The sequence below is a fragment of the Lacerta agilis genome, chromosome 11 (genome assembly GCF_009819535.1).
Source record: "Lacerta agilis isolate rLacAgi1 chromosome 11, rLacAgi1.pri, whole genome shotgun sequence".
NCBI lineage: Eukaryota > Metazoa > Chordata > Lepidosauria > Squamata > Lacertidae > Lacerta > Lacerta agilis.
The window spans coordinates 48,903,617-48,918,540 of NC_046322.1; the positions used below are offsets into that span (position 1 = coordinate 48,903,617).

At 41.1% G+C, this 14,924-nt stretch overlaps 1 protein-coding gene across 2 annotated transcripts in view; it reads left to right on the forward strand.

Annotated features, from left to right (window-relative positions):
* The window catches only part of ADAMTS19 (ADAM metallopeptidase with thrombospondin type 1 motif 19), a 114,898-nt gene that overhangs the window by 46,628 nt on the left and 53,346 nt on the right, over positions 1–14,924 (forward strand). For both annotated transcript variants that reach the window (XM_033164022.1, XM_033164023.1), the window contains exon 8: positions 6,703–6,808. In XM_033164022.1, the coding sequence (XP_033019913.1) occupies positions 6,703–6,808 (106 nt within the window). The remainder of the gene's footprint in view (positions 1–6,702; positions 6,809–14,924) is intronic.

Here is a 14,924-nt window from a genome sequence, read left to right on the forward strand (position 1 = left end):
GTATGGTCACTGATACATCTTTTAAGTGACAAATGATTCGTCATTGGTCCCCCGTGTTGTAGCGTGGGGATAGTGATTCAGCAAGTGATTTCAGCTGTCTGACATAGCAGGCAGGAGACAGCTTCTTCATGTAACACTCTTTATTCAAGTAAACAAGACTGGGGAACTGAGGAGAGGGACATTCATAGGGACAGTATACTGGCTACAAAGGATACATTTATAGGGACAGTAGACTGGCTAGAAATGATACATTTATAGGGACAGTAGACTGGCTAGAAAGGATACATTTTGGAGGGAACAATCTCAAGCAATCACAAAGCTGCCTTTTGGTGGGAACCAATAAGACTGAGGATCCAAATGCAGCAACTTGAATGAACCAATAGCAGCTGTTCCTTCTGGAACAGGAAGGCAGTTACTTTCCCCTAATGTGAATACAGACAATAGTAAGACAGATGTGACAACCCTTGAATCAATACACAACACCCCGCCCCAGGCAGCAGTCTTGTACAGATCACTTTCAAAAGTACCACATATTATTTATCCTTTTTAAGCAACAACAGCGCAGAAAGCTTTTTATCTCTCCCTCTTTTCCCCTTTCACTAATGGGAAACACTTGATGTGCTGAAAGAAAATGAATATTAGTTTCTTAGAAATAGAGCTGCAAGTCAAAGTTAATTTCCCCCAAGTCGTGCTCCGCAGTATGCGTGTCTGAAAAACACTTGTATATAGTCAAAGAAAATAGAAACACATGACCATAATATAGATCATATTTGCTATTTCGGTGGCTTAACTTACTGCAAACAACTGAAGCCTTATGTTGTGCTCAACATAATAAAATTCACATTCAAAGACACTGTAAGAACGCAAAACACGCAAAAGATTGTTTGTCTTGCAAAATAGATGTGATAAATTCTAGTAACCTTTGTAAGTACCGCTTTTCAGTATTGATGCATGTAATTTTAAGGAGTGTGAATTTTACTTTAAACGTATCATAAAGTAGCTTTGTATAGCTTGGTGGGAGCACTATGTACACCACTTCAAGCTTCTTGGAGGAATAAATAAAATAAATTGAGTTTTTTTGGAGGAATAAAAATGCTTTCAGACTTCGTGAAATCAACCCTTCACTCAGTATGGATGTCATTAGGCACAATTTAATGCCATCTAAACATTTTGCCTATCAAATGACTGATTGCTTAGTCCTGAAGAACTTTCTGCAGTGGCATAGAAGCATATGTTTTGACATAAAAGTCTCACCTCCACACAGTTGTGCGCCCAGGCTCAGTGAGCCCAAGGCCACCAGGGCTGGGGCACGTGAAGCGGTAAAAATGATACGACAATATCTTGGGATCAAAATGGCCACAACTTTATTGATTACTGATGTAAGCAGGCTTTTGGTGTAGGTACTGGGCGGGTGGCGCTGTGGTCTAAACCACAGAGCCTAGGGCTTGCCAATCAGAAGGTCGGCGGTTCAAATCCCCGTGACGGGGTGAGCTCCCGTTGCTCAGTCCCTGCTCCTGCCAACCTAGCAGTTCGAAAGCATGAAGCGCAAATTCGAAAGCATGAAGCGCAAGTTTACCTTCCGGCAGGAAGGTAAACGGTGTTTCCATGCGCTGCTCTGGTTCTCCAGAAGTGACTTAGTCATGCTGGCCACATGACTCGGAAGCTGTCTGCGGACAGAATGCGGCCGGCTAGTGTAGCAGATTGCTTTTTCAGGAAAAAACCCCTTAAGCTCAATTCATCTGAAACAGTTTAGAAATTGAGCAATTTGTTTCTTACTTTATGGAAGTAAGAAGCTGTCTGCGGACAAACGCTGGCTTCCTCGGCTTGTAAAGCGAGATGAGCGCTGTAACCCCAGAGTCGTCTGCAACTGGACTTAACAGTCAGGGGTCCCTTTCCCTTTCCCTTTCCTGGGCGTTTGTATCCTGCATCGGCCAGGGTCAGTCCTGAGTTAAGGATCTTCCCATGAAACGCATCAAAAAGAGGAATCTAAACCAGTGTGGTGTAGTGGCTAAGAGCGGTAAACTCATAATCTGGGGAACCGGGTTCGTGTCTCCGCTCCTCCACATGCAGCTGCTGAGTGACCTTGGGCTAGTCACACTTCTTTGAAGTCTCTCAGTCCCACTCACCTCACAGAGTGTTTGTTGTGGGGAAGGAAGGAAAAGGAGAATGTTAGCCGCTTTGAGACTCCTTCGGGTAGTGATAAAGCGGGATATCAAATCCAAACTCTTCTTCTTCTCTTCACAGCGCCACCTGTGTCCCTCTTTGAATTTATATACAACTGATTAATTCCACAGCAAGGTCATGCAAATGCACTTAAGTTTTAAGGTTTTTAGTAGATTTTGACAGGAATGTGAAGCAATTTTTCACTTAAAAACCCCCCAAAACTAAACATAATGCGTAGCTGTCAATCTTCCTTTTTCTTGCATTGGGAAACGGCCATAGCTGTCAACCTTCCCTTTTTTTGCAGTGGGAAATGGCGCTGGAATAAGGGAATTTCCCGCAAAAAAGGGAAAGTTGACAGCTATGCATAACGTAGTATAAATGTAAGCACTGACAAAAAATAATAATTGGAGCATATAAACAAGGATGTTCTCGGCCATATAATACATGGCCTGATGACAACTTTTGATTATGAAAGTACTTTACAAACCTAAGTCATGGGATTGTATATGTTTCTACATTTATTCTTGTGACTAGTTCCAGTTCTCAGGTTTCGTTGCTTATTGGTGAATTTTTTCTTCATGCATTAAAGTTGCAATCTTACGCATTCTGTTTGCTTTGGGAGTTACAGTGGTCCCATGGTTCTCAAACGCCATGGTACTCAAACAACTTGGAACCCAAACACTGCAAACCCAGAAGTAAGTGTTCCGGTTTGCAAACTTTTTTCGGAAGTCGAACGTGCTCCATTTTGAGTGCCGCACTTCTATTTTGAATGCCACACTTCTGTTTTGAGTGTTACGCTGAGTTCTGTCTGTTTCTGCTATTTATTTTGTGTTTTAGTTTTGTTTTTGTGACTGTGTGCAACCCATTTCAGCTACTGATTGATTGATTGTGTGACTGCAGTACATTGTTTTTTTTTGCTTTCATTTTATGGATCAGTGGTCTCATTAGATAGTAAAATTCGTGTTAAATTGCTGTTTTAGGGGTTGTTTTTAAAAAAATCTGGAATGGATTAATCTATTTTGCATTACTTTCTATGGGAAAGTGCGCCTTGGTTTTGGAACACTTTGGTATTGGAATGGACTTCCGGAACGGATTAAGTTTGAGAACCAAGGTACCACTGAACCTTTGAGTAAACTTGAATAAGATCCAGTTCATATCTTTAGCTGGAAGCTTAACCATTACAGAAGAAGATCAGTTGTTCAGTTCCGCACCCCCATCATGGATTTAACATTGAAACCATTCCAGCTGTGCTAATAAGAAGTAGTAAGAAGTAGAGGGGACTCTCTCTCTCTCTCTCTCTCTCTCTCACACACACACACACACACACACAAACATCTTTCTCTTACCTAATGTTGGAATGACTAAGCAGGAGCAGCTGCTGAGCTGAAGCCAGTTTCTCTTTCTTAACACATGAAATTAATAACAAAGGACAAGACTTTAAACTAGTTCACAGCTGGTAGTTGACTGGTTTACATTCAGTAGCTACTGTTTGATGTGGCTTTCATGCACAAGGTCAGCTATGTTTAATAAGAAACGGAATAATAAAGAACACCGATTTTATATGTTTTGCTTGCAACATGCTTCCAGGTAAGTCATATCTTCCAAAACAGTGAGTAAGGAAATTTTAAATATGAGAAACATCCCGCAGATTTTATCTTGACTTGAAATGAAATGTTTGGCATCCAATAATAAGTAGTGGTCTTATGCAGTGGCAGAGTGAAGAGTTTCTGGTCTACAGAAATATAAAGGTGAGTTCATTTGGTCAAAAATGGGGGGGGGGGAACCGGACACAAAAATATTCTAAACTAATGAAAAATATGGCTCAGATAGAAAATAAAATATGAAGACTTGCAGTTTCGCTTTCCAAAGTGAATGCAACTTTATGTTATAGTGAAGGAACTGTCCGCAAAAGTGTCCCTTGTCATGCTATGAGCTATCTTGCTGCTAAGAGAATATGGAAACCACAACAGATCCTCAAAATATTGTGTCTTGGGTGGCTGTGCTTTAAGTATAGATTTTTTTGTAATGGTGTGTGTTTAGCTGATCATTTATATGTTTGTATATATCAATTTTTAGACTTTGAAAAAGTGTTTTGTGCATTATGAGTGTCTTGTTAGCCACCTCTGGCATTTTATAAGAAAAGGTGGGGTGTAAAGTGGTTTGAATCATCAGGGAATCTTCGGCCATCCAGATGTTGTTGAGCTGCAGTCCCAGGTCCCCTAACACTCTTTTGAACAAACAAACAGCCTTGCATCGCGGATGGGAATAGTTTTGAGGAATATATCTCATTAGTGTACCCTAAGCCCAAAGGGAAACTTTCTAAAGTAAAATTGATTTTTCCTCTGTATTGCTAGGAACTTTTTTTAAAAAAATGTTTTCACTGAGAACACTGCTTAGTAAGTTTCCTATTGTATTGCCTCCAGTATGCCTCTATAGGGATGCGGGTGGCGCTGTGGTCTAAACCACAGAGCCTAGGGCTTGCCGATCCTGCCCAGCTAGCAGTTTGAAAGCACGTCAAAGTGCAAGTAGATAAATAGGTACCGCTCCGGCGGGAAGGTAAACGGTGTTTCCGTGCGCTGCTCTGGTTCACCAGAAGCGGCTTAGTCATGCTTGCCATATGACCTGGAAGCTGTCTGCGGACAAACGCCAGCTCCCTCGGCCTATAGAGCGAGATGAGCACCACTACTCCAGAGTCGTCCGCGACTGGACCTAACGGTCAGGAGTACCTTTACCTCTATCTTATGCCTCTGCAAGAAGGCACAATCATTGTTAACTGCTCTGAAATAAAAATCACAAATGTAAATTAAGTGTACATGTGTGGGTTTTTTTTAGGGTTTTGAGGTTTTTTTGGTCAGTATATCATCTAACCGTACTCAGGGCTACTGTGCTTGAGACAAAACAATGGAGGCATTGTAGGAGAGGTTCCTCTGTGTGCCGATAGACATACTAAAACATTTGGACCATGTTAAGAATTGTTTTTCCTGCTCTTTTTAAATGAGGTGCTAACTTGGGAGAGCAATCTAAGACCTTTGCCCCCCTTTTCTCCAGCTTCCTACTCAGTGCTGTTGTGATACACATGATGTAAATAAAAAAAAGTTTAGCACAGCCAAGGAATCCTCCTTTCTCCCAAACTTCTAATACCGCTAATAATTTTGTTGCAACCAGAATGCGGCCGGCTTGTGTAGCAGATTGCTTTTTCAGAAAAAACAAAAAACCCTTAAGCTCGATTCAGCTGAAACAGTTTAGAAATTGAGCAATTTGTTTCTTACTTTATGGAAGTATTAGAGGTGTGTGTGTGTGTGTGTGTGTGTCTTGCAACCTCGGCTGCTTTGCATTCCTTTCCCCTACTTTTTGCCTTATTTAGCTTCCCAGTGGATGACAGAAAGTTATATATTGAGGATATACTGGTTCATTCAGCTGTGAAGATGAGTCATCTTTCACCTGTCACTAATCTCACTGTAACTTACCTATCAGGGTTGCTATAAAGCAGGCATGGCCAAACTCGGCCCTCCAGATGTTTTGGGACTACAGTTCCCATCCTCCCTGACCACTGGTCCTGTTAGCTAGGGATTATGGGAGTTGTAAGACAACAACATCTGGAGGGCCCATTTTGGCCATGCCTGCTATAAAGAGTTGCTTCTTTGTGTGCCTCCTACTCTAGAGGTCCGGAGGGTGGCAACACCAGAATGGGGCCTTCTCTGCAGTGGCTCCCCATCTATGGAACACTCTCCCCAGAGAGGTTTGCCTGGCACCTTCATTATACACCTTTAGGCACCAGACAAAAACGTTCCTTTTTAACCAGGCCTTTGGTTGATTTGATTATGACCTTATAAATGTGGTTTTTTTTTGGGGGGGGGGCGGTTATTGATTTGTTTTTTATTTTGATTCTGTATTTTGTGGTTTTATATTTTGATTTTGTTCCGTGAACCGCCCTGAGACCTCCGGGTATAGGGCGGTATATAAATTCAATTAATAATAATAATAATAATGATAAATAATAAATAATATAAAATATAAAATAAACTATACAGGCTTTCTTGAGCTCCTTGGGGAAAGACCTCTGTGGTGGCTCCTGGTTATGAAATGAGGTCCCCATAGAGGCCTATCTGATGCCAATAATAATAATAATAATAATAATAAATAAATAAATAAATAAATAAATAAATAAATAAATAATAATTTATTATTTCTACCCCACCTGTCTGGCTGGGTTTCCCCAGCCACTCTGGTCTGCTTTCAACAGAACATTAGAAACAGAATAAAACTCCAGACATTAAAAGCTTCCCTACTTTATGCCATCTGGGTACTTTTGCGTGGGAAAGATCAGATTCGTCTCCAGTACATCAGGTCATTCATTACACACATTACAGCTCTCCTTTTGTAGCATGTTGCCTTTTGTAAAAGTCATGACAGCATGTTTGCAGGTTTGCAACATACTGGAAAACAATATTATTCTTATATAGCACATGTGCACCAAAACACTGCAAGTGAATAAAAACAAGAAGTGTAGTGATTACTTGTGATCCTTGTGTTTTCTAGGTATAGCGTATCTGAATGGGATGTGCAGCGAAAAGCGGAAATGTATTATTGCCGAGGATAATGGCTTGAATCTCGCATTTACTATTGCCCATGAGATGGGTCACAAGTAAGTAGATAAAGCAAGCATTTTTCAACTTTATGTTCAAAATAAAATAAAATAAAAAATTCCTTCCAGTAGCACCTTAGAGACCAACTAAGTTTGTTTTTGGTATGAGCTTTCGTGTGCATGCACACTTCTTCAGATGCTTTATGTTGGCATTCAAAGTTAAACACTGTTAGTCTGAAAAAGGAGATTTGGTATTCATGTGTACATTTAAATAAATAAACCCTTCTTCCCTATATTTGATTTTGTTCTGTGAACCGCCCTGAAACCACCGGGTATAGGGCGGTATATAAATTCAAATTCAAATAATAATAATAATAATAATAATAATAATAATAATAATACCATGGCTGATTTTTTAAAATAATTTTTTTTTAAAAAAAAATCTAATTATCATAGAATTGTAGAGTTGGAAGAGACCCCTAGGGTTATCCAGTCCAACCTTCTGCAATGCAGGAACCTCAACTAGATCATAGATGACAGCTGGCCACCCAATCTCTGCATAATGACCTTGAAGGAATTAGAATCCACTACATGTGAAATACTTGGCTGTTGTTGGATATATTCAGTAAACAGTTTTGAGATTATTTGGGATCAACAACTAGAATTAAACTAGTAAATAAATGGAAGGCAAATGAAATTTCAGTTGACATCTGATTTGGGAATGTTTGGGAAGTATTTAGCTGCTGGTTAGGAGAGTGAAAAGAGCAATAAATTTAATTGTAAAGCAGAGTATATTTTTGAATTTCTGGAACCGGAAGCTACACTTGTGTGTTTTCTAGGCATATGTGAAATTTCCAAACCCACATGCACCAAGTTTAGGGGAACAAAAGGGGGTACTCACATTGGTTCATCTAGTGCAGGCATGGCCAAACTTGGCTCTCCAGCTGTTTTGGGACTACAATTCCCATAATCCCTGACCACTGGTCCTGTTAGCTAGAGATGATGGGAGTTGTAGTCCCAAAACAGCTGGAGGGCCAAGTTTGGCCATGCCTGATCTAGTGGATTTCCAGAAAAGGTGCTTAACCCCCTAGCCAAAGATTTCCACCTACAAATGCCTCCTTAGCATACTCCCTCCAACTCCTGTTGTCAAATAACCTTTTGAAATTACATTCTTGAGATACTACAACAGGCTTCTGAAGAAGATTGCTCTGGTGAAAACCACATCGGCTTCTCTTGGTTATAGACCAAAACACAGAGAAAAGTTGCCCTGCAGGAAGTTATCTTGGCCCTGTCCTGGCTGAAAGGAATAGAAAGTACAAGATCTCTCTCTCTCTCTCTCTCTCTCTCTCTCTCGTGTGGGGGGCGGGCGGGGGGGGGGGCAGGGCTGTTGATGAAGGCTTACCAAAGGGTTTTTCTGGTCCTGACTGTTTCTTTTGTCCGAGATTCTGCATGCTTGCAAGTTTGCTCTGTGGATAGTTGTAGCTGATGACACTTGTATCTGTCCTCTCTAGTCAGCAAGCATGCAGTTGTGTGGTATTGGCTATGGCACCCCAACATCTTCATAGTCATTAATGGTGAGATTCCTTCACTCCTACTAGACAGGGTGTCAAATTTGGCCTGCGAAAACCTTTTTTTTAGTATAGAAAAATGCCAATCCAATCGGCCAATGTCACTCTGATGATTCTACACTGTCTGCCCATTCCCCTGCTTGTGATCAGCATCTTGGAAATACAAAGGGTGCCAATGGCATTCCTTTCAGTCTATCACTGTTGCATTCACCCACCCACAGCAGGAGCCAGTGTGGTGTAGTGGTTAAGAGCGGTAGTCTTGTAATCTGGTGAACCGGGTTCGCGTCTCCACTCCTCCACATGCAGCTGCTGGGTGACCTTGGGCTAGTCACACTTCCTTGAAGTCTCTCAGCCTCACTCGCCTCACAGAGTGTTTGTTGTGGAGGAGGAAGGGAAAGGAGATTGTTAGCCGCTTCGAGACTCCTTTGGGCAGTGATAAAGCGGGGTATCAAATCCAAACTTCTTCTTTTTCTATGGAAGCAACAGCCCCCATCCCCAGCAAACACACACCACATTCTTTCTTTCAGATACTGCTGTGCACTCTGCCTTTCCACTGTCCCCAGAAGTCCTGTTATTATACTAAGTTTGGGGTGGGTAGGGGATTGCATTAGCTTTACAGCCGTTATTGCCCAAGCATTTTGAGAGCAGCGAGTGTTACAGAATCGAAAGCGGAGCAGCAGCAAATAAAACAGAGCAATAAGGCGACAGACCAGCCAAACCACAATTCACCCAACAACACTAAAAGTGTGCATTGGATATGGATAAGCAGTAACGCTCCAGATTTATAGATTTATTTTTATTCACAGATACCCTGTGCAAGTGAACACCAACTTTCCTCAAGCTTAGGAAAGATATTTGAGATGAAAATTTAGTATCCAAGAGAGAATTAGAAGAGAAGTAGGGCAAAGATGGAAAAGAGATTAATAAGAGGAATATTCTTGCTATTGCAATTCAGCTTTAAAACCTGATAAGAGATTTCCCCTTAATATGTTTGTTTATTCATACACTGCCCTTCATCTGAGGATCACAGGTCCCAAGGACAGTGCTCCTCTTTGCTGGAGAGCCTGCTTCTGCTGCCAACGGATTGCAGGATTGCACCCCAAAGCAATGAATTGTTTATCTAAGGACCTGAATTGCTGCAATGGCCAAGAACAGAAAAGCATCCACAGTTGGATGTTCTGACAGATACCTTCTTTTTTCGGCCATCACTCGTAGCCGAGTAAGATGGATTTCCATGAATATGGTCTTAACGGTGTGTCTGTAAGTGATTGCGGAGGCCAATTCCGGATACTCGTGCCATCGGAATAGAGCCTTACTGCAAAGACTGTGCATTGATCAGTGTACACTGATCTCCACACATAGAATAAATTCATGTCTTCAAAAAACCCATCCAGAATTGACAGATACTTGCAGTGCAACTCTGTCCCACTGTGTTCATGTGAGATACCATCAAACAGAATTTTATCCTTTACTTTAAAAGCAGTTGCCGTACTTCCGGCTGGCGACGCCATAGCGGGTGGTCGGGGCTGCTTCGGCTGCGAGGCGCCCGATCCATCCCGGGGGTTAGGAGCCCCGCAACCGCAAAGCGGGGCTCCGGTTGGGGTGCGGGAAGAGCGTCCCGCACCCTGGGCTCCCCGGCTGCGCCCACGGAGGCTCCGAACCCTTCCCTTGCCCCCCCTGTAAAGGGGGAGTGGGGGTGAAGGGACAACGGAGCCGGGCTTACGGGGATATGCCCCAACCGGGATGCAAATGCGGCGACAAAGCCCGCGGTGAGCGTCTTAGTTCTACCTTTGAAGAATGGAGCCAAAGGAACCCGGTGGTCGTGAGTAACTAATTTGACCAGAAAACGAGCTTTTGGAACGATCCGGGGGGAAGGAGAAAGGCAGCCTGCCTTCTTCCCTTTGAGTTAAAGAAGCTAACCAATTTGAGCAACTGCTGCTACTGGACTGTTACAATGTGCTTAAAATTGATACATGAGACTGGCAACTTTTTTTCTTGGGAAGTAAATTAGTGGAAAATATCTCCATTTAAAGTTGCGGTATCTGCGCTCCAGTTTAGGAAAATGGCGATGAACAGAGAGGCAGGAGTAGAAATTTGATACCCACTTCCTCCCCCTCTACCAGTATGCTGGGCTTCGTCCTTGAACTGGTACTGAACTCTGGACTAACGGACGAACAGAGGCTCACTGCCTTGAAGGTGGAACTGCTGTACAGGAAAGTCAAAGTCTTGTGTGGGGGTCTGAAAGAGAACCAATTGCCCACAGAGGAGGCTTTTAAAACTTTTAATACTTTGGAAGAAAGTCTTGCCAAAGAGCTGAGAGGATGTCTGGGAAGATGGAGAGAAATGAGTGAGCTACTTCGGAGAAGAAACTCGCCTTTTGGGGGTGGCAGTCCCAAGGCGACGGTAAGATTTGTTATATCCAGTCCCCGAGGTGTGAGCTCGGGGGCCAGGGACAGAGAATTATGGTTTTTACAAGAAGAAAAGGAATGCTACAAAGAACCGGAGAAGCTGAGAGACGACGAGATGGACATCCTGGAGCTCGTGGCAAGGAGAGTCTTGGACTGTGCCTGGATCTGTGGACGCTTGGAGAGGGAAGCCACAGGGAAATTCAGTGTTGATGCCACCAGGAGAAGAATAATGGACAGAGGGGGTGTGGGGTGAAACACTAAGCAAAATTTGAAGTAGCCTATCACGGAATTTTGAAATCGGAGGGTGAATACTGTCAACAATCTTTCTGTTTTATTTCTTGTTTGAATATGAAAGGAGATATTTTGAGTTATTATGTTATTAGCAGCAGTTTAAAGGATAGAAGAGATAGATATGATATAAATGATTGGTGAAGATTTTAATGGAAGAAGAATTATGATGAGATATTACTACGATGATGCATTGTTAGTTAAATGTTGAATATATAATTGTGTGTAACTATATAATTGAATTTGAATTTCAGGAGAAATGGTTATAAAATAGATTAAGGATATGAACTCGAAGGAGAAAGGGCAGGGGAAGTCAATGGTCAAGATATGGAAATAGAAATTTTCTTTTTTAAGAAAAGATGCAACAAGAAAACTTGACACTGTTTGTATTTGTTTTTCAGTGTATTTGTTTTGTATTTGTTTAATTGTAGGTGTGGGTGTGGGTATATGTTGTTACAAGAAAAAGGTCAATAAATTCTTATAAAAGCAGTTGCCGTAAAATATTTCATCATTTATTAGATTTGTGAGGTGCATGCCTTTACACAAAATACCATATAACATTATTAAAAAGGTAGAATTAAAATTATTAAAATTATTAAAATAGGTTATAAAATTCATGCCGCGCTGTCCCAGCAAAGGAGACAAACAAAAACAAAAAAACAAAAAACAAAACCCAAAACCCAAAACCCCCCACCAAACAGAAAAGAGGATACAACAGGTTAGGAGAACGATGGGAGGGCCTTCACTACACCATTCACGAATCCCACCCTGGTTTTCATAGCCCTCGCTACAAAGACCGCTACCACGTAGGAAATCCGTGGGTCAGCGTCCACCAGCAGAAACTTTACTTGGTCCTCAGAGTTGACTATTGAATTGGGAATAGTTTGTAAGATCACATCCCTGAAGGCCGAGTAGATGGGACAGTGCAACAAGTAATGTCATGTGAGATACAGATTGCTCCGTTGAATGTGGCATCCGCAGTGACAACAACCTTCATGCGCTAGAGCTGCTTGGCCAGGAATGGAACAAGAGCCCTTAGTTATACTGTTAGTTAGCTGTTTGGGATCAGATGAAAATTCCAAACTGGTATTTAAAGTCATCCTTACATTGCAATAGTCAATCCATGAGATTACTGAGGCATAAATATTGGCCCAGGTGTAAAAAAAACCCCAAACACACCAAGGTGTAAATGGGAGAAAGATGTACCCTTAGCTATTGCAATCGCAACCTAGCCATTCAGGAACATTGCTGGAACCCAACAGCACACTCACTTGGCACACGCGATTCTACGAGGGATCCTCACCCCATCTAGAACCAATAAAGTGTTCTGAACTAAAAAACAACAATAACAACAACAATTGCGTTTCACCAGCCACTCTGAATAAAAGTACATTGTAAATACATATAACACAGACAATTACCTTTTGGAATTATGTAAATGGGGGCCGCAAGCTCCGTACTTGTACAGTTTCTCCATAAATTTTTAGTGAGTCATATAGGCCTCTCCAGTCACCCACAAATATTCACACATTAGATTCTGACAAATGACACAATGACATACAAGACGACTGGAATTCACTAGTATTTTCCACTTTCATTGACCTTTTGAACAGATGTTTTTAACTTTGGAGTAGTTTAAGTCTTCTCCATTAAACAACTACCGGTAAGTTGCTACTTATAATAAGATTCTGGCTCTTCAGCTTCTGCTTTCCTTTCTGTAAAATTTAATTGGTACTTTTTGCAAGCGATATTATTTGGCAGTAAATAGGTCTTCTATAGCTACACGACAAGGTTTCTGTGTTTTGGTATGTATGTGAAAGTGCAGACCATTCTTAACGCATGTCTGCCCAGAATAAATCCCCATTGAGTTCGATGGGCCTGACTCACAGGCTTGTATGTGTAAAATTGTGGTCTTAATTTTTGTTTCGGTGATGATCCACTTTGGTGAGTGCAAAACGTATCAGAAAGGCAAGCAGCAATCCCAACAGTTGTCATCAATATCATACCATAATTTCTTCACACACAAATGTACTACTATTGCACTAGTGGGAATCCCTTTCTTGAGTTTGTCAGGAAGAACTCTTATGACAATTCGTAAAAACACTTACTTACAAATGTGGATTAAAAGTCCTTTTTTGGCGCCACCATGCAATATTTGTTCAAAGCCGCCCAGAGTGGCTGGGGAGACCCAGCCAGATGGGCGGGGTACAAATATATTATTATTATTATTATTATTATTATTATTATTATTATTATTGGTTGGGGTTTTTTTTGTTTCCACTATCACTCCCTAGGAAACCCTCAGAGCCCCAGAATGCTTCCTTACTCCATTTTGAATCCAAGAAGTAGATTTACTTTTTAAACGTATGCTGTTATTATTATGGTTGATGTTGTCAAATAAAAACTTGCCCCTTGTCGTCTGGCAGCATGGCTTGATTGAAGTTAGTAGGGATAGAGAATAGGTTGTAGTATCTGCTGGGAGTAATGGAACAGACTTTGCAACACACACACACACACACACACACACACAAAACAAACAAAACAGGCTACAGTCTCGATGGAACCAGTCATTAATATACCTGTGTCATCACAGAAAAGACTAAATTTGTTGTGCAAGATTTTGTTCGGCTTTAGTTTTGGCTGGATTATTGGCTGACAGGAGTGTGTTAGTTGGGCTGTCAGTTCAGGATGTTTTAAAGTAAGGATGCCTGGCAAGAAAAGCTCTTTGACAGATGGAAACTGGTTTGCTCTGCAGGAGGGAAACTGCAGAATCCACATACTTTGGATTTAGGCCAGACGGCTACAATTGTTGGTGTGAGGTGGAGGAGAGAGAGAGAAGGATTTGCATTACGTTGTAGTCTAAGTAGCTATGATGCTTCCCTAAAATTAGTTTATCTGATTTGTGCAACTTGAGAAACAATCCTTATATGCAGCCTTAGCTGTGCCGTTAATCTAGTTGGTTTTTCAACCCCACATCTCTCCAGTCTTCCTTCTTTCTCTCCACCAAACAGTTATAAGGAGTCAACCTTCAGAAGCAGTATTTCTGAATCTTTCAAGCTTTGGAATGGTGAATATTGGGATGGGTAGCCAGTCGTTTATTTAGTAAGATGTGTGTGGGGGGGAGCAAATAACATATATTTTGTCCATGTTTCCCTGTGGGAAAGATGCTTGTTAGAGTCATTGAGCATTAAATGTGTGGTGAGAGAGGGAATTATTGGGGGGGGGGGGTTGCTCTTTTTTATTATGTATTTTGTGGTTTTTAAATTGTCATTTTATGTTGTGAACTGCCCTGAGATCTATGGATATATACAAATTTAATAAAGCAAACAAATAAATAATTCATTTCACTTCTATATCGCTTTCATATTTTTTTTTAAAAAAACCCTGAAAGTGGTTTACAACCTACATTAAAATGTCAAATCCAGAATAAAACATTACAAAAGAAAGACAGGTATAAATTATACATTTAAAACAACACAATTAGCAAGAAACTAAAATATTTCTTAAAGATTTCAAAATAAAACATTGCAAAGTAGGTCACTACAGAATGCAAATTTAACACAACAAAGTTAAAAATAAATACCTTATTTCAAAAGAAAACATTACTAGAGGAAATCAAATATAAAATGCATATTTATAACAGCATAATTGGCAAGAGAATGAAGTATAATTGTAAGCATAGAACATATATCTGCTGCTGTTGCTGCCAATCCTGCCAATGGTGGTTCATGGAGGGTGACGGCTGTTTCCACTAAGACACAGCCAAGATGGCCTTGGGCCTCTTCAGCAGCCTCAGTTTTTGTAGCTGGAGTCAGTCAGGTGAGGAAAGGCTTGCAAGGCAGGGAGCAACATTAGCAGTTCTGAAATTTACTCAGATCTCAAAGACGTCTATAACATTTGAGCAGCCTAACT